Source organism: Oncorhynchus gorbuscha, linkage group LG19 (assembly GCF_021184085.1).
Source record: "Oncorhynchus gorbuscha isolate QuinsamMale2020 ecotype Even-year linkage group LG19, OgorEven_v1.0, whole genome shotgun sequence".
NCBI classification, from domain to species: domain Eukaryota; kingdom Metazoa; phylum Chordata; class Actinopteri; order Salmoniformes; family Salmonidae; genus Oncorhynchus; species Oncorhynchus gorbuscha.
In genome coordinates, this window is record NC_060191.1 from 776,586 (window position 1) to 803,965 (window position 27,380).

General features: G+C 42.5%; 1 protein-coding gene across 10 annotated transcripts in view; it reads left to right on the forward strand.

Annotated features, from left to right (window-relative positions):
• The window catches only part of LOC124005058 (focal adhesion kinase 1-like), a 162,965-nt gene that overhangs the window by 105,289 nt on the left and 30,296 nt on the right, over positions 1 to 27,380 (forward strand). For 7 of the 10 annotated variants that reach the window (XR_006833557.1, XM_046313942.1, XM_046313943.1 and 4 more), the window contains 10 exons: positions 1,272 to 1,333; positions 6,948 to 7,004; positions 11,766 to 11,786; positions 16,263 to 16,360; positions 16,575 to 16,659; positions 17,763 to 17,863; positions 21,144 to 21,259; positions 21,364 to 21,464; positions 21,867 to 21,956; positions 22,144 to 22,348. Coding sequence is in view for 9 of the 10 variants with exons in the window: in XM_046313942.1 (XP_046169898.1) it covers positions 1,272 to 1,333; positions 6,948 to 7,004; positions 11,766 to 11,786; positions 16,263 to 16,360; positions 16,575 to 16,659; positions 17,763 to 17,863; positions 21,144 to 21,259; positions 21,364 to 21,464; positions 21,867 to 21,956; positions 22,144 to 22,348 (936 nt within the window). In the remaining variant the exon portion in view is untranslated. Of the gene's footprint in view, positions 1 to 1,271; positions 1,334 to 6,704; positions 6,794 to 6,947; positions 7,005 to 11,765; positions 11,787 to 16,262; positions 16,361 to 16,574; positions 16,660 to 17,762; positions 17,864 to 21,143; positions 21,260 to 21,363; positions 21,465 to 21,866; positions 21,957 to 22,143; positions 22,349 to 27,380 lie in introns of those variants that run through there. The other 3 variants (XM_046313940.1, XM_046313941.1, XM_046313945.1) reach the window with 2 other exon arrangements.

Genomic DNA, 27,380 nt, shown 5'->3' on the forward strand with positions numbered 1-27,380 from the left:
TCTCTTTCTCCTATCTCGTCTATTTCTTCTCTCTATCCTCTGTCTCTCTCTCCTCTATATCTCTCTCTCCTCTATATCTCTCTCTTTCTCCTATCTCTTCTATCTCTCTCCTCTCTCTCCTCATCTCAGCTCTCAAATAAATTCAATTCAAGGGGCTTTATCGGCATGGGAAACGTGTTAACATTGTCAAAGCAAGTGAGGTAGATAATATACAAAAGTGAAATAAACAATAAAAATGAACAGTAAACATTACACATACAGAAGTTTCAAAATAATAAAGACATTACAAATGTCATATTATATGTATATATATCTCCTCTATATCTCTCCTCTCTATCTCTCCTCTCTCTATCTCTCCTCTATATCTCTCCTCTCTATCTCTCCTCTCTCTATCTCTCCTCTCTATCTCTCCTCTCTATCTTTCCTCTCTATCTCTCCTCTATATCTCTCCTCTATATCTCTCCTCTCTATCTCTCCTCTATATCTCTCCTCTCTATATCTCCTTTCTATATCTCTCCTCTCTATCTCTCCTCTCTCTATCTCTCCTCTCTATCTCTCCTCTCTATCTCTCATCTCTCTCTCTCTATCTCACCCTCTCTATCTCTATCTTTCCTCTCTATCTCTCCTCTATATCTCTCCTCTATATCTCTCCTCTCTATCTCTCCTCTCTATCTCTCCTCTATCTTTCCTCTCTATCTCTCCTCTATATCTCTCCTCTATATCTCTCCTCTCTATCTCTCCTCTATATCTCTCCTCTCTATATCTCCTTTCTATATCTCTCCTCTCTATCTCTCCTCTCTCTATCTCTCCTCTCTATCTCTCCTCTCTGTCTCCCCCCTCTCTATCTCTCCTCTCTATCTCTCCTCTCTCATCTGGAAAGTTTCTTCCAGGCAGCATAACATGTTTCAGTCATGTGCTCTGAAAACCAACACAAGCCTTGCTCCCCTCCTACCGCTTATTTTTGGCAGGATCATGAGGAATTTCTCTGACCCTGTTTTGAGTCCCCGCCCCTCTGACCCCCCAACCCTTTAACCATATCCTATTGGAAGTACTGATGGGCCTACTTATCGGGATCCCCCAGCAGCACCCCTGCCAAACATGCCCTGCCAGTGAATGGAATGGTCCTGGAACTGTCTGTAACAGAGCCCAGTCATAGTGCCACAGTGTGGACAGGCCAGTCTGTCTTTCTGTTCTGTTGTCTGGTGACTGGAGAAACCATCCTTTCACAGGGAAATGTACAGCACTCATCTGTTCAAACCTGTATTCCACAGAGTCTCCAACCATGAGAAGCGTCTGGATGGGGGGGTCCGGACAAGGGTTGCATGTGTCTCAGGTAGGACCTTTTCACACTCTCTTTTCACGTCTCCTGGGTTTGGGGTCGGAAGAGGTTTGGGGTCAGGTGAGGTTTGGGGTCAGATGAGGTTTGGGGTCAGATGAGGTTTGGGGTCAGATGAGGTTTGGGGTAAGAAGAGGTTTGGGGTCGGAAGAGGTTTGGGGTCGGAAGAGGTTTGGGGTCGGAAGAGGTTTGGGGTCGGAAGAGGTTTGGGGTCAGATGAGGTTTGGGGTCGGAAGAGGTTTGGGGTCAGATGAGGTTTGGGGTCAGAGGAGGTTTGGTATTGTACTGGGACTGTGAAGCTGTTGATATGTTGTCTTGTTGGGCTTTGCCATGGTAACAAAACAGTTTTCCACACAGAAGCCTTTACTGAAATGAGTATCTTCCATGTTAACTATCCCATAATTGACTGGTTTATTAGTGCATGCAGTGGTGACCGACAGGATGCAGAGATGTCAGTAGAATACTTGTGATGATTGACAGCCCATCAGTCAGCTAGATGTCTGACATGTACTTTGATATGAGCACTCTGATGCTCCGGTGGAGCTGAACACATAGTATCAGTAGAATAGTGAAAGTACATATGGCTCCCTCTTCCCACACAATGTTCACCACATCCTAGTGGGCTGCTGAAGCACCATACAAGCTACATTACAGGTTATAGTCTTCTGGTCCTATCTGGCAATGCCTAGGTTGAGTCCCAAATGGGACTATCCCCTTTATAGGGCACAATTTTTTACCAGGTTCCATAGGGATCCGGTGATGTGGTTTGTTGGTGATCTAGCTGATATATTGGTGCAGTCTGGCCTAGATTTAGGTTCACATTCTTGGGGGCGGTTTAATTTATTGGCACCTGTAAAACATCACTATGAATCAACCATCAGTCTGTTATCAGACAGCTCTGTAGAACATCACTATGAATCAACCATCAGTCTGTTATCAGACAGCTCTGTAGAACATCACTATGAATCAACCATCAGTCTGTTATCAGACGGCTCTGTAGAACATCACTATGAATCAACCATCAGTCTGTTATCAGACGGCTCTGTAGAACATCACTATGAATCAACCATCAGTCTGTTATCAGACAGCTCTGTAAAACATCACTATGAATCAACCATCAGTCTGTTATCAGACAGCTCTGTAAAACATCACTATGAATCAACCATCAGTCTGTTATCAGACGGCTCTGTAGAACATCACTATGAATCAACCATCAGTCTGTTATCAGACGGCTCTGTAAAACATCACTATGAATCAACCATCAGTCTGTTATCAGACAGCTCTGTAGAACATCACTATGAATCAACCATCAGTCTGTTATCAGACGGCTCTGTAAAACATCACTATGAATCAACCATCAGTCTGTTATCAGACAGCTCTGTAGAACATCACTATGAATCAACCATCAGTCTGTTATCAGACAGCTCTGTAGAACATCACTATGAATCAACCATCAGTCTGTTATCAGACGGCTCTGTAAAACATCACTATGAATCAACCATCAGTCTGTTATCAGACAGCTCTGTAGAACATCACTATGAATCAACCATCAGTCTGTTATCAGACAGCTCTGTAGAACATCACTATGAATCAACCATCAGTCTGTTATCAGACGGCTCTGTAGAACATCACTATGAATCAACCATCAGTCTGTTATCAGACGGCTCTGTAGAACATCACTATGAATCAACCATCAGTCTGTTATCAGACGGCTCTGTAAAACATCACTATGAATCAACCATCAGTCTGGACCAGACCAGGCCAATGGCACAAATTATCACCATCAGTCTGTTAAGGTTACATTTCACCAGAATCAACACAGTCACAGACCTGTCTGGCTCTATGAATCAACATCCTCACCCCACACCACCTCATCTATCAACTTAACACTGTGTCAGTGGGCACAGGCCTGTGAACATCACTATGAATCAACCATGTGGACGTGTTTAACTATTTAGCTAATAGTAAACAAACAAACATTTGAACTGGGGCATATTGTTAGTCTCCACAAGGTCAAATGCTATTTCTAGGAGGTTTAGGGTTAAGATTAAACTTAGTTTAATGGTTAGGAGCTAGGGTTAAGGTTAGGTAGGGTACGGATTATTATAATATATATATTTTAAACCTTTATTTAACTAGGCAAGACAGTTAAGAACAAATTCTTATTTACAATGACAACCATCTATCAGGGGGAACAGTGGCCTTGTTCAGGGGCAGAACGACAGATGTGTACCCTGTCAGCCAGGGGGATTCGATCCAGCAACCTTTTGTTTCTAGTCCAATGCTCTAACCACAGGCTACCTGCCACCCCAGGGGTTAGGGTTAGCAGTTAGGGAAAAATAGCATTTTGAATGGTACTGAATTGTGTGTCCCCACAAGGTTACTGTAGCTGTGCAAGACTGTGTGTGTGTAAAACATCACTGTGAATCAACCATGTCTGTTGTGTGCTGTGTAAAACATGTGTGAATGTGTCTGTTGTGTGTGTGTGTGTGTGTGTGTGTGTGTGTGTGTGTGTGTGTGTGTGTGTCTGTTGTGTGTGTGTGTGTGTGTGTGTGTGTGTCCTCTCCTTCCTATTTCTCCAGTTTAAATGTCATCAGAGCTCTTCCTCCAGTCTCCTGCCCACATCACAGTAGAATGTTAATGACTACTGGGTGAGTGTCAGATAAAGAGCTGATTGAGAGGGTGGATGGGAGCAGGATGGAGCAGGGTGGAGCAGGGTGGGTGGAGCAGGGTGGAGCAGGGGACAGACAGGGTGGAGCAGGGTGGAGCAGGGTGGATGGAGCAGGGTGGAGCAGGGGACAGACAGGGTGGAGCAGGGTGGAGCAGGGTGGATGGAGCAGGGTGGAGCAGAGTGGAGCAGGGTGGAGCAGGCTGGATGCTCTAACCAGGATGGAGCAGGGTAGGGAGCAGGGTGGAGCAGGATGGACTGCAGGGTGGAGCAGAAAGGAGCAGGGTGGAGCAGGGTGGAGCAGGGTGGAGCAGAGTGGAGCAGGGTGGAGCAGGGTGGAGCAGGGTGGATGGAGCAGGGTGGAGCAGGGTGGAGCAGAGTCCAGGAGCAGAGTAGGATGCAGGGTGGAGAGTGGAGCAGAGTGGAGCAGGGTGGAGCAGGGTGGAGCAGGGTGGAGCAGGGTGGAGCAGGCTGGATGGAGCAGGGTGGAGCAGGGTGGAGCAGAGTGGAGCAGGATGGAGCAGGGTGGAGCAGGGTGGAGCAGGATGGAGCAGGGTGGAGCAGAGTGGAGCAGGGTGGAGCAGGGTGGAGCAGGGGACAGACAGGCTTGTGTGCATATGGTCCCAATGACACAGCACACTCAGAACGAATAGAGGGATGCTTGTGTGAAACTCGAGTCCCCCCATATGATCATGATGGTCCTGGGGAGAAGTCTTGGTGTGGCACCCTATTCCCTATATAATGGCACCCTATTCCCTATATAGTGCACTACTTTGGACCCTGGTTGAAAGTAGTGCACTACATAGGGAATAAGGTTCTGAAGACCCATGGTAGATATGCTCAGGCATCACTGTAGTTCAATGTATTGTCATGTTGTATAACTCTCTTATTCTCTGTCATTACCTTGTCAGTATAACACGATAAGGTTGTGCAAGGTTCAGTTGATATAGTTCTGATGCAGAATGTTTAGATGAATGTTGGCACCGTGTCTTAGAAGTGTTTGTTTTCCTCTCTTCTCTGAGTGGTCATGGACTTTGTATGATCCTGATAGAATGAAATCTCTCTACAGACTTTGTATGATCCTGATAGAATGAAATCTCTCTACAGACTTTGTATGATCCTGATAGAATGAAATCTCTCTACAGACTTTGTATGATCCTGATAGAATGAAATCTCTCTGCAGACTTTGTATGATCCTGATAGAATGAAATCTCTCTACAGACTTTGTATGATCCTGATAGAATGAAATCTCTCTGCAGACTTTGTATGATCCTGATAGAATGAAATCTCTCTGCAGACTTTGTATGATCCTGATAGAATGAAATCTCTCTGCAGACTTTGTATGATCCTGATAGAATGAAATCTCTCTACAGACTTTGTATGATCCTGATAGAATGAAATCTCTCTACAGACTTTGTATGATCCTGATAGAATGAAATCTCTCTACAGACTTTGTATGATCCTGATAGAATGAAATCTCTCTACAGACTTTGTATGATCCTGATAGAATGAAATCTCTCTACAGACTTTGTATGATCCTGATAGAATGAAATCTCTCTACAGACTTTGTATGATCCTGATAGAATGAAATCTCTCTGCAGAGGATGAAACAAAATATTTCAGCTCAGCACAAATACTGCACCAGGACTTCCATTCCAATGTTGTTCAACTAACTGAGATGCTCTCTGAAGTTACATTTAGAAGTTACACTTCCCCTAACCCTTTTGTGTGTGTGTGTGTGTGTGTGTGTGTGTGTGTGTGTGTGTGTGTGTGCGTGCGTGCGTGCGACCTACTTACAGTGAGGTGTCTCTTTGACCTGTGTATGTTACTCACTTGGCAGCCTCTTACTATCAACACCATTATCAACGTCTGGGAGAATCCCCTGAGAGGTAGTAAGAAGTGGCTGCAACTTCGTTTTGACCTTTAAACTCGTTATTTTGCTGTCAACTTTCTCTAAGAGGGCCAGTAAACATGCCCAAATCTGTGTTTTTTCTCTCTCTCTCTCTCTCTCTCTCTCTCTCTCTCTCTCTCTCTCTCTCTCTCTCTCTCTCTCTCTCTCTCTCTCTCTCTCTCTCTCTCGTGCATGGTACCTACGTGGATTTGCACATTTCCTCAGTTCCCTATGTGTTATTAAACACAGGGCTTCTACAATGATCTGTGGTGTCCTCGTTATGGATAGAATGGGTCATATTATTCTGTCACTCTGTCTGTCCATTTGGGTTCTACACTTTTCAGAGAGCTCTGATTTTCCTACGTTTTCTAGTCATTTTTGAGTAACCCTTATCTCAACTCTTTTTTTCCCTTCATTAATAATGACACACTATCATAGCATTTCACAGCTTTTTAACACTAGTCCTGAATCAAATCAAATCATTTGACTTATCAGCAGCTTTTTTTCTTTATCTCAGGCTGCACAAAGCAGTACTGTCTCAACATTCCTCTGTGTGTTATATTTTCCTGGAAACTTCTGCTTCTTCCTTAAAATCACAGCAGTCAGGATAGACAGGCTCACCCAATGACTCTGGAGTTACCCGTGACTCAATCTGTTTTGCCTGAAGAAGTTTCTCTGGGGGGAAAACTCCTCCTCATCCCTCCTCCCCTCACTCAAATACCACTGCTGCTATTGGAGCACAGCTCAGACCTGAGGAACATGGTGGGAGAACGCACAGGGAGGCACATCACAGAGCTGGGCTGTTTGTCATATGTTTGGAGGGGGGGGGGGGTTGTTGTTAAGGGTTAACAACTTTGAAATGGTGGGTTTTTGGTAAAGATACTTTATTGTACTCGAGGTAAGTTAAGTACAAGTCTAGACGTAGTTAGATTAACGCCTAGCCTAACTCCTGTCTGTTATGTTGGGCTATCCTGCTTAGAGTCAGAATGCTGCTGTTCATTATCCTCACCTCTCTCCCTCTCTCACTGTGTGTCACTCTCTTTTTTCCCCAGAGACAGACGACTATGCGGAGATCATAGATGATGAGGATACCTACACCATGCCCTCCAGTGAGTACCGTAGCATCTGTCACACAGGGAGTAAGTAAGGGATCATGTGCTGAGGAGGATGAGGGAGGCAGCGACAGACAGCGGTGCTGGGTTGTAGAGTGTCTCAGTGGGGAGCTGCAGACCAGATGTTCTCTCCAGACCCCGTGGGCCTTTGATCGTGGCCTCTAGTGTACAGCTTTAACCCAGTTTGGAGAAGTGTGCCCCACTTTCTGATTGGCTGTTACCACATTCTGCCTTCCTGGGGTCATTGAGACTGGAGTTCTCTGAAAGCACCAAAGCTACAGAGGTCAAGTTGGTGTTAGGCGTCTTTCAGTTCTTCCTTTTTTATTTTCACAGTTCAGATTTTTGCTACTACATTTGTAGCAGTTTTATTTAGATTGTTCTTCACTTAACTAGTATTTAAGAGGCAATAATGTTTCTCAATGATTTTATGTTCATCTTTAATGTATCTATTACTGTTGATAGAGAGTAGTTCACAAAAAGCTATAATCCTATTTACACGGGGAATACCCAACACAGAGTGCATGAGGTGGATCTGTCGATCACTATTAGTAGAATGAGTTGGCTGTGACTGTGTCTTCTGCTGCTCAAACCGTTTCCTCTCAACATTTCATTTTTCATGACGTATCTGTCCTTTGTCTTACACTCTCAGAGAAAAAAGGTGTTACAGTTGAAGTGGGAAGTTTACATACACTTAGGTTAGAGTCATTAAAACTAGTTTACATACACTTAGGTTGAGGACATTAAAACTAGTTTACATACACTTAGGTTGAGGACATTAAAACTAGTTTACATACACTTAGGTTGGAGTTATTAAAACTAGTTTACATACACTTAGGTTGGAGTTATTAAAACTAGTTTACATACACTTAGGTTGAGGACATTAAAACTAGTTTACATACACTTAGGTTGAGGACATTAAAACTAGTTTACATACACTTAGGTTGAGGACATTAAAACTAGTTTACATACACTTAGGTTGAGGACATTAAAACTAGTTTACATACACTTAGGTTGAGGACATTAAAACTAGTTTACATACACTTAGGTTGGAGTCATTAAAACTAGTTTACATACACTTAGGTTGAGGACATTAAAACTAGTTTACATACACTTAGGTTGAGGTCATTAAAACTAGTTTACATACACTTAGGTTGAGGTCATTAAAACTAGTTTACATACACTTAGGTTGGAGTCATTAAAACTAGTTTACATACACTTAGGTTGAGGTCATTAAAACTAGTTTACATACACTTAGGTTGGAGTCATTAAAACTAGTTTACATACACTTAGGTTGAGGTCATTAAAACTAGTTTACATACACTTAGGTTGGAGTCATTAAAACTAGTTTACATACACTTAGGTTTGAGTCATTAAAACTAGTTTACATACACTTAGGTTGGAGTCATTAAAACTAGTTTACATACACTTAGGTTGGAGTCATTAAAACTAGTTTACATACACTTAGGTTGAGGACATTAAAACTAGTTTACATACACTTAGGTTGGAGTCATTAAAACTAGTTTACATACACTTAGGTTAGGAGTCATTAAAACTAGTTTACATACACTTAGGTTGGAGTCATTAAAACTAGTTTACATACACTTAGGTTGGAGTCATTAAAACTAGTTTACATACACTTAGGTTGAGGTCATTAAAACGAGTTTACATACACTTAGGTTGGAGTCATTAAAACTAGTTTACATACACATAGGTTGGAGTCATTAAAACTAGTTTACATACACTTAGGTTGAGGTCATTAAAACTAGTTTACATACACATAGGTTGGAGTCATTAAAACTAGTTTACATACACTTAGGTTGAGGTCATTAAAACTAGTTTACATACACATAGGTTGGAGTCATTAAAACTAGTTTACATACACTTAGGTTGGAGTCATTAAAACTAGTTTACATACACTTAGGTTGAGGTCATTAAAACTAGTTTACATACACTTAGGTTGGAGTCATTAAAACTAGTTTACATACACTTAGGTTGGAGTCATTAAAACTAGTTTACATACACATAGGTTGGAGTCATTAAAACTAGTTTACATACACTTAGGTTGGAGTCATTAAAACTAGTTTACATACACTTAGGTTGAGGTCATTAAAACTAGTTTACATACACTTAGGTTGGAGTCATTAAAACTAGTTTACATACACTTAGGTTGGAGTCATTAAAACTAGTTTACATACACTTAGGTTAGGAGTCATTAAAACTAGTTTACATACACTTAGGTTGGAGTCATTAACTAGTTTACATACACTTAGGTTGGAGTCATTCAAACTAGTTTACATACACTTAGGTTGGAGTCATTAAAACTAGTTTACATACACTTAGGTTGGAGTCATTAAAACTAGTTTACATACACTTAGGTTAGGAGTCATTAAAACTAGTTTCCATACAAGGTTGAGTCATTAACTAGTTTACATACACTTAGGTTGGAGTCATTCAAACTAGTTTACATACACTTAGGTTGGAGTCATTAAAACTAGTTTACATACACTTAGGTTGGAGTCATTAAAACTAGTTTACATACACTTAGGTTAGGAGTCATTAAAACTAGTTTACATACACTTAGGTTGGAGTCATTAACTAGTTTACATACACTTAGGTTGGAGTCATTAAAACTAGTTTACATACACTTAGGTTGGAGTCATTCAAACTAGTTTACATACACTTAGGTTGGAGTCATTAAAACTAGTTTACATACACTTAGGTTGAGGTCATTAAAACTAGTTTACATACACTTAGGTTGGAGTCATTAAAACTAGTTTACATACACATAGGTTGGAGTCATTAAAACTAGTTTACATACACTTAGACATTTACATTTACATTTAAGTCATTTAGCAGACGCTCTTATCCAGAGCGACTTACAAATTGACGGTTGAGGTCATTAAAACTAGTTTACATACACATAGGTTGGAGTCATTAAAAAGTTTTTCAACCACTCCACAAATATCTTGTTTACAAACTATAGTTTTGTCAAGTCGGTTAGGACATCTACTTTGTGCATGTCATTTTTCCAACAATTGTTTACAGACAGATTATTTCAGTTATAATTCACAATTCCAGTGGGTCGGAAGTTTACATACACTAAGTTGACTGTGTCTTTAAACAGCTTGAAAAATTCCAGACAATGAAGTTCTGGCTTTAGAAGCTTCTGATGGGCCAATTGACATCATTTGAGTCAATTGGGAGGTGTACCACAAGTCTGGTTCATCCTTGGGAGTAATTTCCAAATGCCTGAAGGTACCACGTTCATCTGTACAAACAATAGTACACAAGTATAAACACCATGGGACCACATACAGCTCAGGAAGGAGACGCGTTCTGTCTCCTAGAGATGAATGTACTTCGGTGTGAAAAGTGCTAATCAATCCCAGAACAACAGTAAAGGACCTTGTGAAGATGCTGGAGGAAACTATCTACAGTGGGGCAAAAAAGTATTTAGTCAGCCACCAATTGTGCAAGTTCTCCCACTTAAAAAGATGAGAGAGACCTGTAATTTTCATCATAGGTACGCTTCAACTATGACAGACAAAATTAGGGAAAAAAAAAGAAAATCACATTATTTGCAAAATATGGTGGAAGCAACATCTCAAGACATCAGTTAAATTAAAGCTTGGTCGCAAATGGGTCTTCCAAATGGACAATGACCCAAAGCATACTTCCAAAGTTGTGGCAAAATGGCTTAAGGACAACAAAGTCAAGGTATTGGAGTGGCCATCACAAAGCCCTGACCTCAATCCTATAGAACATTTGTGAGCATAACTGAAAAAGCGTGTGCGAGCAAGTATGCCTACAAATCTGACTCAGTTACACCAGCTCTGTCAGGAGGAATGGGCCAAAATTCACCCAACTTATTGTGGGAAGCTTGTGGAAGGCTACCCAAAACGTTTAACCCAAGTTAAACAATTTAACGGTAATGCTACCAAATACTAATTGAGTGTATGTAAACTTCTGAACCACTGTGAATGTGATGAAAGAAATATAAACTGAAATAAATCATTCTTTCTACTATTATTCTGACATTTCACATCCTTAAATGTGATGATCCTAACTGACCTAAAACGGAATTTTAACTCGGATTAAATGTCATGAATTTTTACAAACTAAGTTTAAATGTGTTTGGCTAAGGTGTATGTAAACTTCCGACTTCAACTGTATGTAGAACCTAAAAAGGTTCTTCGGCTTTCCCCATAGGAAAACCCTTTGAATAACCCTAGGTTCTACCTGGAACCCCAAAAAGTGTTCTGCCTGGAACCTAAAAGGGTTCTCCTATGGGGATAGCTGAAGAACCCTTTTGGAAAACTTTTTTTCTAAGATTGTCCTCCACACGACTCCATAGTTTACTTTATATCATAACAGTGGAGATGTATTTAACATAGCCTGAAACGCTAGCCGTTTATATTATGTGTACACATGCACACGCACACACAGCCAGCCAGCCAGCCAGCCAGCCAGCCAGCCAGCCAGCCAGCCAGCCAGCCAGCAGAGGCTGCTGACAAATGGCTGTGTAGTCCATGGGTATTAATCTCCCTGCAGTTCGTTTGCACTGACTGTCTTCTACATGCAACAAATGTCACTCCCCTTTGCCAGAAAAGCACTCTTACTTAGTTATGTGTTTCTCCAAACCAGGGACAAGGGAAGAGGGAGGGACCTTTCGTACAGTTTAAAACCGTTTAAAAGTTATGTTCCTCCAATGTTGATGTACCCTCTAAAAGATTTCTCCTCACATGAACTGCCCTGCAGAATACTATGGACTAGAGGAAGGTAATGGTGTGCATCTCAGCCCTGTACTTGAGGATTGCCTTCTGGTTGTATTGTGGTTGTCAGACCAGGGTCAACCATATATGTTAAATACTTTCAAATACTTGAGCTACACTTGATTTAGTGTGCAAATGAACCAATGGAGTGGTCGCACAAGGCCAATCAATATCCATGCTACATCAGGTATCTGGAGGTATTTACCATTTGACCCAGGTCTCCCTCTGGTTTGACTTGTGTGATTGTGTTTCTGTCATTTTCTTTCATTTTGCCAAACTAGCAGTAGATGTAGTGTTTTGATTGATGTATTGATTGTTGGTGAATAGACACTGTCCAGCCCAGTGAGAGATGAATAGTGCAGCCAGGCTGTCCTTTTGACCCGTTATGGATGGAAGGGACCACAGCCACTAGTCAGACACAGTACTGCTGCAGCAGGGCCACTCACTGGCCCTCCAGAATATGTGCAAAGTTAAGAAGAAAACAAAGATCATTTGACACCATCATACTGTTTAACAATGTTTTACATTTCAAGGGTAAAATGTGATTATGGCTTGGCATGTCTGGTGAAACGTTTTGCATGGTGATTTCATATTGACAATATGATTGTATTTATTCAACAAATCAGCCATTGCATGCAAATCCATGGACAGCCTTGGCAGTCCTGATTTGAATGGAATTGCATGATTGCATGCTGTACTGTGATCTTCAATGATCAGCTAAACCCAGATTGATTTCACAATCAATCGGACATCCATACCACCCGTTGATATGAAGTCATCCATACCACCCGTTGATATGAGATTATAAAATCAGTGTGTCTAATGCTGTGTTGTACCCAGCCAGGGTCTATGAGATTATACAGTCAGTGTGTCTAATGCTGTGTTGTACCCAGCCAGGGACTATGAGATTATACAGTCAGTGTGTCTAATGCTGTGTTGTACCCAGCCAGGGACTATGAGATTATACAGTCAGAGTGTCTAATGCTGTGTTGTACCCAGCCAGGGACTATGAGATTATACAGTCAGTGTGTCTAATGCTGTGTTGTACCCAGCCAGGGACTATGAGATTATACAGTCAGTGTGTCTAATGATGTGTTGTACCCAGCCAGGGACTATGAGATTATACAGTCAGTGTGTCTAATGCTGTGTTGTACCCAGCCAGGGACTATGATATTATACAGTCAGAGTGTCTAATGCTGTGTTGTACCCAGCCAGGGACTATGAGATTATACAGTCAGAGTGTCTAATGCTGTGTTGTACCCAGCCAGGGACTATGAGATTATACAGTCAGAGTGTCTAATGCTGTGTTGTACCCAGCCAGGGACTATGAGATTATACAGTCAGTGTGTCTAATGCTGTGTGTTGTATCCAGCCAGGGACTATGAGATTATACAGTCAGTGTGTCTAATGCTGTGTGTTGTATCCAGCCAGGGACTATGAGATTATACAGTCAGTGTGTCTAATGCTGTGTGTTGTATCCAGCCAGGGACTATGAGATTATACAGTCAGTGTGTCTAATGCTGTGTGTTGTATCCAGCCAGGGACTATGAGATTATACAGTCAGTGTGTCTAATGCTGTGTGTTGTACCCAGCCAGGGACTATGAGATTATACAGTCAGAGTGTCTAATGCTGTGTGTTGTACCCAGCCAGGGACTATGAGATTATACAGTCAGTGTGTCTAATGCTGTGTGTTGTACCCAGCCAGGGACTATGAGATTATACAGTCAGTGTGTCTAATGCTGTGTGTTGTACCCAGCCAGGGACTATGAGATTATACAGTCAGTGTGTCTAATGCTGTGTGTTGTACCCAGCCAGGGACTATGAGATTATACAGTCAGTGTGTCTAATGCTGTGTGTTGTACCCAGCCAGGGACTATGAGATTATACAGTCAGTGTGTCTAATGCTGTGTGTTGTACCCAGCCAGGGACTATGAGATTATACAGTCAGTGTGTCTAATGCTGTGTGTTGTACCCAGCCAGGGACTATGAGATTATACAGTCAGTGTGTCTAATGTTGTGTGTTGTACCCAGCCAGGGACTATGAGATTATACAGTCAGTGTGTCTAATGCTGTGTGTTGTACCCAGCCAGGGACTATGAGATTATACAGTCAGTGTGTCTAATGCTGTGTGTTGTACCCAGCCAGGGACTATGAGATTATACAGTCAGTGTGTCTAATGCTGTGTTGTACCCAGCCAGGGACTATGAGATTATACAGTCAGAGTGTCTAATGCTGTGTGTTGTACCCAGCCAGGGACTATGAGATTATACAGTCAGTGTGTCTAATGCTGTGTTGTACCCAGCCAGGGACTATGAGATTATACAGTCACGTGTGTCTAATGCTGTGTGTTGTATCCAGCCAGGGACTATGAGATTATACAGTCAGAGTGTCTAATGCTGTGTGTTGTATCCAGCCAGGGACTATGAGATTATACAGTCACGTGTGTCTAATGCTGTGTGTTGTATCCAGCCAGGGACTATGAGATTATACAGTCAGAGTGTCTAATGCTGTGTGTTGTATCCAGCCAGGGACTATGAGATTATACAGTCAGAGTGTCTAATGCTGTGTGTTGTACCCAGCCAGGGACTATGAGATTATACAGTCAGTGTGTCTAATGCTGTGTTGTACCCAGCCAGGGACTATGAGATTATACAGTCAGAGTGTCTAATGCTGTGTGTTGTACCCAGCCAGGGACTATGAGATTATACAGTCAGAGTGTCTAATGCTGTGTTGTACCCAGCCAGGGACTATGAGATTATACAGTCAGAGTGTCTAATGCTGTGTGTTGTACGCAGCCAGGGACTATGAGATTATAAAGTCAGTGTGTCTAATGCTGTGTGTTGTATCCAGCCAGGGACTATGAGATTATAAAGTCAGTGTGTCTAATGCTGTGTGTTGTACCCAGCCAGGGACTATGAGATTATACAGTCAGTGTGTATAATGCTGTGTGTTGTATCCAGCCAGGGACTATGAGATTATACAGTCAGAGTGTCTAATGCTGTGTGTTGTACCCAGCCAGGGACTATGAGATTATACAGTCAGAGTGTCTAATGCTGTGTTGTACCCAGCCAGGGACTATGAGATTATACAGTCAGAGTGTCTAATGCTGTGTGTTGTACCCAGCCAGGGACTATGAGATTATACAGTCAGAGTGTCTAATGCTGTGTGTTGTACCCAGCCAGGGACTATGAGATTATACAGTCAGTGTGTCTAATGCTGTGTGTTGTACCCAGCCAGGGACTATGAGACTATACAGTCAGTGTGTCTAATGCTGTGTGTTGTACCCAGCCAGGGACTATGAGATTATAAAGTCAGTGTGTCTAATGCTGTGTGTTGTATCCAGCCAGGGACTATGAGATTATAAAGTCAGTGTGTCTAATGCTGTGTGTTGTACCCAGCCAGGGACTATGAGATTATACAGTCAGTGTGTATAATGCTGTGTTGTATCCAGCCAGGGACTATGAGATTATACAGTCAGTGTGTCTAATGCTGTGTTGTACCCAGCCAGGGACTATGAGATTATACAGTCAGTGTGTCTAATGCTGTGTTGTACCCAGCCAGGGTCTATGAGATTATACAGTCAGTTTGTCTAATGCTGTGTTGTACCCAGCCAGGGTCTATGAGATTATACAGTCAGTGTGTCTAATGCTGTGTGTTGTACCCAGCCAGGGACTATGAGATTATACAGTCAGTGTGTCTAATGCTGTGTGTTGTATCCAGCCAGGGACTATGAGATTATACAGTCAGTGTGTCTAATGCTGTGTTGTACCCAGCCAGGGACTATGAGATGATACAGTCAGTGTGTCTAATGCTGTGTTGTACCCAGCCAGGGACTATGAGATTATACAGTCAGTGTGTCTAATGCTGTGTGTTGTATCCAGCCAGGGACTATGAGATTATACAGTCAGAGTGTCTAATGCTGTGTGTTGTACTCAGCCAGGGACTATGAGATTATACAGTCAGAGTGTCTAATGCTGTGTGTTGTACCCAGCCAGGGTCTATGAGATTATACAGTCAGTGTGTCTAATGCTGTGTGTTGTATCCAGCCAGGGTCTATGAGATTATACAGTCAGAGTGTCTAATGCTGTGTGTGGTACCCAGCCAGGGACTATGAGATTATAAAGTCAGTGTGTCTAATGCTGTGTGTTGTACCCAGCCAGGGACTATGAGATTATACAGTCAGAGTGTCTAATGCTGTGTGTTGTACCCAGCCAGGGACTATGAGATTATACAGTCAGTGTGTCTAATGCTGTGTTGTACCCAGCCAGGGACTATGAGATTATACAGTCAGTGTGTCTAATGCTGTGTGTTGTACCCAGCCAGGGACTATGAGATTATACAGTCAGTGTGTCTAATGCTGTGTGTTGTACCCAGCCAGGGACTATGAGATTATACAGTCAGTGTGTCTAATGCTGTGTGTTGTACCCAGCCAGGGACTATGAGATTATACAGTCAGTGTGTCTAATGCTGTGTTGTATCCAGCCAGGGACTATGAGATTCAGAGACAGAGGATTGAGCTGGGTTGCTGTATCGGAGAGGGACAGTTCGGGGACGTCCACCAGGGAGTCTACATGAGCCCGGTAGGCCTAGGCTGTGTCCCAAATGGCTCCCTATTCCCTATTTAGCCGACTGCTTTTGACCAGAGCCCTATGGGTATCCCTATGGGCCCTGTTCTAAATAAATGCTCTACATAGGGAATAGGGAGCCTACACATTTGTGGAAAAACAAGACACAATCCTGTTAGACTTGATTTATTTAAAGGACCATTTACTGATGTTTTATTTCTCTCTGTAGGAAAACCCTGCTCTGTCTGTGGCCATCAAGACGTGTAAGAACTGCACCTCTGATAGTGTCAGGGAGAAGTTCTTACAAGAAGCTCGTAAGTAACACACCTCCTCCTGTCGTCCTTCTTGATCACAGCACATACGACCTCTTCCTCTTCATACATCAGTTGTGTGTATACTACTGAGGGTTGAACACATGACCTTTTAGTTGCGTCCAAACACACACACACACTGCTCTAAAACACAGCAAATAGCACATCACCACTTTAAACTATCTCCCCTCCTCCTCCTCTCCTGTCCTCTCCTCCCCTCCTCTCCTGTCCTGTCCTCTCCTCCCCTCCCCTTCTGTCCCCTCCTCTCCTCCCCTGCTGTCCCCTCCTCCCTCTCCTCTAACCCCAGCCTCTCATCCCCTCCTCTCTCCCTTCCTCTCTCCCCTCCTCCCTTCTCCTCTCTTCCTCTCCTGTCCCCTCCTCCCCTCCTCTCCTGTCCCTTCCTCCCCTCCTCTCCTCCCCTGCTGTCCCCTCCTCCCTCTCCTCTAACCCCAGCCTCTCGTCCCCTCCTCTCTCCCTTCCTCTCTCCCCTCCTCCCTTCTCCTGTCCCCTCCTCTCCTCCCCTCCTCTCTCCCCTCCTCTCCTCCCCTCCTGTCCCCTCCTCCCCTCTAACCCCAGCCTCTCCTCCCCTCCTCTCTCCCTTCCTCTCTCCCCTCCTCCCTTCTCCTGTCCCCTTCTCTCCTCCCCTCCTCTCTCCCCTCCTCTCTCCTCTCCTCCCCTCTTGTCCCCTCCTCCCCTCTAACCCCAGCCTCTCCTCCCCTCCTCTCTCCCTTCCTCTATCCCCTCCTCCCTTCTCCTGTCCCCTCCTCTCCTCCCCTCCTCTCCACACGGGGTGCTCAGCAGGAGCAGGGTTGATGACATGTTATCTGAGAAAAAAACAAAGATGGCGGTTTGAGTCTAAGTCATCCTAAAATAGCCCACTGTAAACATGGGCCTGCTTCCTTCATAACAGCCTTGATATTTATTATCAACATGAATAATAATCCACTATATAATCAGTCTTACTTTTCCACTCTACCTTTTCGCCCTACATACAGTAACCTGATTCTATAAACCGTAGCCTAGCTAATCCCTGGTCTATTCAATTACAGTGAATAGAATGTGTGTGTGTCTGTGTGTGTGTGTGTGTGCGTGTTGTCCCCATACAGTGACCATGCGTCAGTTTGACCACCCCCACATAGTAAAGCTGATTGGAGTGATCACAGAAAACCCCGTGTGGATCATCATGGAGCTGTGTACACTGGGAGAGGTACAGAACACACACACAATACAGTGCTTTAATACAGGAATCAGTTTAACAGTGATGACCTCAGGCTCTGTAACAGTAACCTATGGATCATGCTGAAGAGGACTATAATTTGAGTTTTTAGATTGTTTTCACCCATTTAGTCTTGGATGGTACTTCTACCTTTCACATGGTTTCAGCTGTTAGGGATGGCCATCTAGTGGTGGAATTTCCACATATGAGGATTAAAAAAAACACATTTCATGCATTTCTATGTCATTTGCATGACAGAAGACATTAGCACAATATTTTTTAATACCACACAAATGACTGAAATCAGTGTCTACTCTGACTGACAAACTGAGATCAATCTGGTCTGGAATTCACAACAAACAATAGCCCAGGCTAATGAAGCGACACACAGATTGTACATTATCAGGAGGTAATATATGTGTATATATATATATATATATATATATATATATATATATATATATATATATATATATATATATATATATATATATATATATATATATATATATATACGGTATATATATATATCACAGTAGGCTACAAAATGTAATGTCCAGTGGCACACTGACTCCCCTAATGATGAAGATGAAGCTATTGTCGTGTCTTTACTATCATTAAATTGAAGACTTAGTTTTATCAAAGATTCTCTGTAATTAGTGTTACACGATTAAACTGATTAATCATGTAACTGTAATCAACTAGGAAGTCGGGGCACCAAGGAAATTATTCAGATTACAAAGTTATAATTTCCTAATATAACTTTTCAGATATTTTATATCTGATTAATTCGTCTTCAAATTAATTAATGATTTACTGTACCTCACGTTAGTCTCATTCCAAATGTCGTAAATTGTTGGTTATCTGCAAAAACCCAGTCTTCACTATGAGTCATCCATACATCAATTGTCTTAAATCATTTATTTACTCACTAAGTTATTCACACAAATGAATAAACACACAAACAAGAAATGATAGGGGAATGTTCCCTAGTGGGCTAAACCGGCATCGTGGCTTGTTAGACAAAAGGGAAGTGGGGGTCGACTGAGAAGACAACATAAAGTTGATAATTCTAACAATTGAAATGCTAATCCTTTACACATGAACGCTCACTCATTCGGGAACAACTGCAATCAATACATATATTTACGCCCAGTGTGTCGTCTGGATCTCTGCTGAAAAGTTAGTTTCTGTTGGAGAGTTTCCACCTCTCTTTCTCTCTCTGTCCTGGGTAGTTCAGAGTGACATTCATTCATTTTGTTATAGAGTGGATGTTTCGACGGTTGTCGTTCTTAACGTTCAATGATACCGAATTTCTAGCTGCAGACTAGTAATTAATATCAAAGACTTGTTCTTATTCTGTCGGTATCGACATTCTAAGAGTTTAACTACGTGGTATGGTTGAAAGATTCAGCCATCGTCTCAACCTTTGTCCTCTCGTAATGGAGAAAAACATGGTCTGTTGAGGAATTCTCAAGGTTGGGGTTTATTTCGGAATTGCAGAAAAGGGCCTGTCCCAAGATCCCTGACCCTAACTGGGCTCATGGGCGGTCCTCTGATTTAGTTAAACTCAAAAGGGAATTGGAGTTTCCTTCATTAAACAGTCCAAAATCACATTACACAATTTTACAAACAGTATCATACTCACTCATTCATCTTATACAGCAATTAGATGTAAACCTCATATCTGAGGCTATTATATAAACAGCGTTATGGTAATGTGGCCACACCGTCTCTCATGAGCTTCCCCAAGTTGTAACAAACGGACCAGTTCGTAGCTGGATTCTTCACTGATCTTTTATACCTTCTCCGGAACATAAATGTTGTTCAGACCTCAAGTTCTGTGAGGTCGAAGAAATTCCTTTGTTCTCTATGAAACTTTACTCTGTCTCCATACTGTGTGGCCATGAGGCAGGATCATCCTGGAATTTACGACCTCTCTGACCACAGCAGCCTATTTGTAGGAGGCAGGGAGAGGGGGATGGGGGTTGCTGTACCCAAAGAGGGCAACGTCATGACACTACCCAAGGTGATGGCCAATGCGCTCGTCGTGGCAATAGCCTGTCTCAAGAAAAACAGTGCTGCTGTCATTTGTTGAGAAATGTGTTTCCATTGGTTCTATAGACAGATTAGTCTTATTTTTTCAGCAGTAGGCATTTGCTTTCCAAAATGATTGTATTTTGAAATCTGTAAAAGGCAAACTGACATCCGCAACCAACCATAGAAATATAATCCATAGATGTCAGTTCCCTGGCACCCATTGCTAGTGTACCCATTAGGGCTCCCGAGTGGTGCAGCGGTATAAGGCCCTGCATCTCAGTGCTTGAGGCGTCACTACAGGCACCCTGATTCGATTCCAGGCTGTATCACAACTGACTGTGATTGGGAGTCGGGCCTCCGGAAAGTGGAGAACAACACTTATGTAGTTGTACTATGCAATGTCTTTCAAAAAAGCCCTGTTAGAATGGATTACCTACACATACTGACCGCTTCATGTTATAGACAGAAGCATGCAACATGGCAGACCAGTCTGAACTCATCTCTCGGCATATCCAGCCCACTCATTATCTCAGCCAATCATGGCTAGTAAGAAGTTTGCTGCCTTTTCTGTGGCTAAACTAACTAGGCTTGTAATTTAACCATTTTTTCGTATTTACAGATGGTATACAAGTTTGTTATTAAGGCACATGAAAGTTCACATGTTCCAGGAGGCATTTCTGCCAAAAAACACATTTTTATAATATTTTTTTTTTACTCTCCTGTGTAGTAGCGATGCGCGACATGCGCCTAGTTTCCTGAAATTGTGCTCTCTGGTGTATTTTGAACATTGAGAGCGGGCTCCTGTGGTTGGATAAAAAAATATTATAATAATACAAAAAAATGTTTTGTTCCAGCCCCTGACTTACACAATTGACCAGTCACATTTATTTATTATGCAGTTTTATTTTTTTATTGTGTTAAATTCATTAGTTACCCAATCAAGGCAGGGCCCCCAGTTACCCACATGGCACCTCCTCTCCTCTCCCCATCTGATGATTAGCAGAACGGCATCAGGCTGTCTACACTCAAAATATATACTACATATTTATAAATACTGTATATATCTCCTTTATTATTATTATACATTTTAAATGTTGTTATTCCTCTCTTGGGCCCCCAACAGGCCTGTGCCCAGGGGCTTCAGCCCCAGGAAGCTCCTACATTAAACCATCCCTGTATGTAATGTACAGGCTAAAGTGAGTATTATCTTTTGTTTTCTCTTCCATTACAGCTACGCTCCTTCCTACAAGTGAGAAAATACAACCTCGACTTGGCATCACTGATTCTCTATGCTTTCCAGCTAAGCACAGCACTTTCCTACCTGGAGAGCAAGCGGTTTGTACATAGGTAAGCCCTCACCCCAACCTAGCCTTATTAATATGGCTTTGGTGTGTTTCCTGTAAACACACTACTCTTCTCTTCTCCATTGTAACCATGTCTGCGTCTTGAAGGGATATAGCTGCCAGGAACGTGCTGGTATCCTCAGTGGACTGTGTTAAACTGGGAGACTTTGGCTTGTCTCGATACATGGAGGACAGCTCCTATTACAAAGGTAGGAGTTTCACCTGTTCTGGAGACTAACTGTCCACAGTCAGCCTGCCAGAGGAGATCACTTTCTGCTGTTTATGTTGTCAGTAAGTCATTCATTAGGCTCCTCACTCTTTAAGCAGACAGCTGTGGCTGCTGTCATCATGGACATTATAAACATGGAAATATCTGTTGCACGTATGCATGGGGCGAGTGAAAGAAACTCAACAGCTCTTTTCATCAGCGTATGACTCTGTGAGACTGCTATTGTGAACCACTCATCTAACTATGGCTTAGGGAAGTCCTGTGGGAGGGGAAGTGTTTGTCTTGTTACTTGTTGCATTGTTCATGTGTACCTGTCTAATCAATCACAATAAAAACACTTGATCACAAACAATCAAAGTCCTGCTTTCACCTCTCCTCCCAGCCTCCAAAGGGAAACTGCCTATCAAATGGATGGCACCAGAGTCTATTAACTTCAGACGCTTTACCTCAGCCAGTGACGTGTGGATGTTTGGTGAGTATGGGAATTTGATACAGTACTTATCAAACAGTGCTCTAAAACTTTTGATTTCAAGGCTGTATGTTATTAGCTGATAAATTAGGGTTTAATATATATATATATATATATATATATATATATATATATATATATATATATATATATATATATATATATATATATATGTTCCTCTGTACTCCAGGTGTGTGTATGTGGGAGATCCTCATCTACGGAGTCAAACCCTTCCAGGGGGTGAAGAACAACGATGTCATCGGGCGGATAGAGAATGGAGAGCGTCTGGCCATGCCCCACAACTGCCCCCCTACCCTGTACAGCCTGATGACCAAGTGCTGGGCCTACGACCCTAGCAAGAGACCCTGCTTCACAGAGCTCAAAGCCCAGCTCAGGTATGGCCGTCAGTCGGTCTATCTGCATGTACATTGCTGTAGTACATGGTGCGTTATCTGTCTCCTACAACTACAATGTCATAAGATAAGAGGTACATTGACTGTGGAGAAAAATAATGCATATCTATCAGGGTTGGAGTTCATTCCATTGTATTAATTGAGTCAGTTCAGGAAGTGAACTGACATTCCAAAAGTTTCTCATAGAGAGTGTGGGGGGGGGGGTTTGTCTAATAATTATAATAATTTGTACACTGCAAGTTGACCACAACTAAGCCCAAAAGGAGGTTGTATTTTAAAATAACAATAATTTCATACCTTTATTATGTTGAAACACGATCACGTCTCTTTTTTTATTTGTGAGACTACTTGGAAACAGATTTCCTGAAATAAATAGATAACGAAAATATATATATTTTTAAACAGGCCACCTGTTGCCGACCCCATCTAGATAGATTTTCATTCTTGGTCACTAGATGGCACCAAAGCATCCACACATTTCAATCGTTGAAGGTGGAATTGACTGGCTTGTTTGTACAAGTAGAATCCCTCTCAGTTGGTTTCCACTAGATAGCACAGCCACAAAGTCAAAATTGGCTATAAAATTCATGAAAAAAAAATAGCTTTTTGATCTTAATTTACGGTTAGGGTTCGGCATCAGGTTGTGTGGAAAGGTTAGGGTTAAGGTTTAAAATCACATTTTAAGAAGATAAATTGTTGAAATAGGTGGGGTTAATGGCTTTGTGGCTGTGGTGACCAGTGATGACCCTCTCAGTAGCTCTGACTTGTCAGACTGTGCCCGTCTGTCCCACTTCCTGTCTGGGATGACCTCATTGTTGGTATGGTAACTGAGAGGGACAGTGCCAGGGCCCTACCCTCACCTTCTATCCTTAGGTTTCCATTGGTGAGGGAGTCAGACCTGTGCGTTTGATTTAGCTTGGAGTTTTGGGGACTATTATATTTCATTTTATGGGGCAAACTATATTGAGTGGAGCTCAAGTGTTTGATATGTGTCTGACCCAGGTTTATTAAGGACGTAGTGAAAGGGACAATTACAAATGGCCACCGGCCACTGTTTTGGTAAACAGCTGAGGAACGAGGCTAGATAATTGTAATCTCACTCACGTTCATAGACAGAGCTATGGATACAAGGACTGACCATCCATGATATCAGTTTGAACCATGTTTTTGAATCTATACAGTGTTAACAATTACATTGTTTAAATACAATGAAGTGAAACAAGCTTATATGTTAGGTATTGATGGGTGAAGTAAAGCTGTTGACGTGTTCAGAAGTTATATTCTTCAACAATCAATGAGGATATATCATTTATTTAAATGTCCAAACATGAATGTAGCAGTTGCAGAAAGGTCCGTATGTGATAGTGGTGAGAAAAGCACCTTCAGGTAATCCTTCACAAGAAAGGTCAGTATGTAATAGTGGTGAGGAAAGCACCTTCAGGTAATCCTTCACAAGAAAGGTCCGTATGTGATAGTGGTGAGAAAAGCACCTTCAGGTAATCCTTCACAAGAAAGGTCAGTATGTGATAGTGGTGAGAAAAGCACCTTCAGGTAATCCTTCACAAGAAAGGTCTAGACAGAGAAAACACCTTCAGGTAATCCTTCACAAGAAAGGTCCCCTCTGATGCAATGCTGGAGGAAACACCTTCAGGTTTTCCGTCATTGACAGGGTAGCACCTTCAGGTAATCCTTTGTGTCAGTCATTTCCATGGTGAGAAAGCACCTTCAGGTAATCCTCGTGTTGCTAGGCATCTGGATGTCCAGGTAAGATACCCTGGGGCCACGATGAAGGAGTTTAACTTCACTCCATGATGCTGGTAGACAGGGTAGGGTTTTTGTGTCAGGATCCGTCTCCTTTCCATCAGTCTCCTTTCCATCAGCGTGATAGTGGTGAGGACTGCTATAGAACAGACCTGTAGCTGCTGTATCTGTGTGAGCTGTGCTGCTGCCAGCCATGCTGTCTCCCATCACAGTGGCCTTGGTTTACACAGACAAGACATGTCGGAAAATAAGAGTGCTGTGCTTTTATTATCCTGTTTAAAACTCAGCATGAGTCACACCTCCACTTTCTACTTGTCTTCCTAAGTCCCACCACATCGGTCATGTTCTGGTGCTCCAGCAGCATGGATGAGAGGGCTGTGTCCTGGAAACCATGTCAATATTTACACTCTTAATACTCTTTATATGAAAAGCCAGGCCCTTGAAAGGCATTTGATGTGGGGTTCGTTGGTTGAGACTTGTTTTATATCATCATATAAATTAGGGAGCACAGCTGCCAGAAGTGTGTGTGTGTGTGTGTGCGTGTGCGTGTGCGTGTGCGTGTGTGTGTGTGTGTGTGTGTGTGTGTGTGTGTGTGTGTGTGTGTGTGTGTGTGTGTGTGTGTGTGTGTGTGTGTGTGTGTGTGTGTGTGTGTGTGTGTGTGCGCGTGACACACACAATACTAAGGCAGGCTCTTTCTCCAACATGCCAGCTGTATGAAAACAATGGACCTCAGATGCAGAACCAGTCATAACAAACATGCTTAAGTGTGTATTTGTATTTAATAATGTATGGTACCACTGTTATATACCCTTACATGGTACCACTGTTATATACCCTTACATGGTACCACTGTCATATACCCTTACATGGTACCACTGTTATATACCCTTACATGGTACCACTGTTATATACCCTTACATGGTACCACTGTCATATACCCTTACATGGTACCACTGTTATATACCCTTACATGGTACCACTGTCATATACCCTTACATGGTACCACTGTCATATACCCTTACATGGTACCACTGTCATATACCCTGACATGGTACCACTGTCATATACCCTTACATGGTACCACTGTTATATACCCTTACATGGTACCACTGTTATATACCCTTACATGGTACCACTGTCATATACCCTGACATGGTGCCACTGTTATATACCCTGACATGGTACCACTGTCATATACCCGTATACCCTTACATGGTACCACTGTCATATACCCTTATACCCTTACATGGTACCACTGTCATATACCCTTACATGGTACCACTGTCATATACCCTTACATGGCACCACTGTTATATACCCTGACATGGTACCACTGTCATATACCCTGACATGGTACCACTGTCATATACCCTTACATGGTACCACTGTCATATACCCTTATACCCTTACATGGTACCACTGTCATATACCCTTACATGGTACCACTGTCATATACCCTTACATGGTACCACTGTTATATACCCTGACATGGTACCACTGTCATATACCCTGACATGGTACCACTGTCATATACCCTTACATGGTACCACTGTCATATACCCTTACATGGTACCACTGTCATATACCCTTACATGGTACCACTGTCATATACCCTGACATGGTACCACTGTCATATACCCTTACATGGTACCACTGTAGTATACCCTTACATGGTACCACTGTCATATACCCTTACATGGTACCATATACCCTTACATGGCACCACTGTTATATACCCTGACATGGTACCACTGTCATATACCCTGACATGGTACCACTGTCATATACCCTGACATGGTACCACTGTCATATACCCTTACATGGTACCATCATATACCCTGTCATATACCCTTACATGGTACCACTGTCATATACCCTGACATGGTACCACTGTCATATACCCTTACATGGTACCACTGTCATATACCCTGACATGGTACCACTGTCATATACCCTGACATGGTACCACTGTCATATACCCTGACATGGTACCACTGTCATATACCCTTACATGGTACCACTGTCATATACCCTTACATGGTACCACTGTCATATACCCTGACATGGTACCACTGTTATATACCCTGACATGGTACCACTGTCATATACCCTTACATGGTACCACTGTCATATACCCTTACATGGTACCACTGTCATACATGGTACCACTGTCATATACCCTTACATGGTACCACTGTCATATACCACCTATACATGGTACCACTGTCATATACCCTTACATGGTACCACTGTCATATACCCTTACATGGTACCACTGTCATATACCCTTACATGGTACCACTGTCATACATGGTACCCTGTCATACATGGTACCACTGTCATATACCCTTACATGGTACCACTGTCATATACCCTTACATGGTACCACTGTCATATACCCTGACATGGTACCACTGTCATATACCCTTACATGGTACCACTGTCATATACCCTGACATGGTACCACTGTAGTATACCCTTACATGGTACCACTGTCATATACCCTTACATGGTACCACTGTCATATACCCTTACATGGTACCACTGTCATATACCCTGACATGGTACCACTGTCATATACCCTTACATGGTACCACTGTCATATACCCTGACATGTACCACTGTACCACTGTCATATACCCTGACATGGTACCACTGTCATATACCCTTACATGGTACCACTGTCATATACCCTTACATGGTACCACTGTAGTATACCCTTACATGGTACCACTGTCATATACCCTTACATGGTACCACTGTCATATACCCTGACATGGTACCACTGTCATATACCCTGACATGGTACCACTGTCATATACCCTGACATGGTACCACTGTCATATACCCTGACATGGTACCACTGTCATATACCCTGACATGGTACCACTGTCATATACCCTGACATGGTACCACTGTCATATACCCTGACATGGTACCACTGTACCCTTACATGGTACCCTATACATGGTACCACTGTAGTATACCCTTACATGGTACCACTGTAGTATACCCTTACATGGTACCACTCATATACCCTGACATGGTACCACTGTATACCCTGACATGGTACCACTGTCATATACCCTGACATGGTACCACTGTCATATACCCTGACATGGTACCACTGTCATATACCCTGACATGGTACCACTGTATACCCTTACATGGTACCACTGTATATACCCTGACATGGTACCACTGTCATATACCCATGGTACCACATGGTACCACTGTCATATACCCTTACATG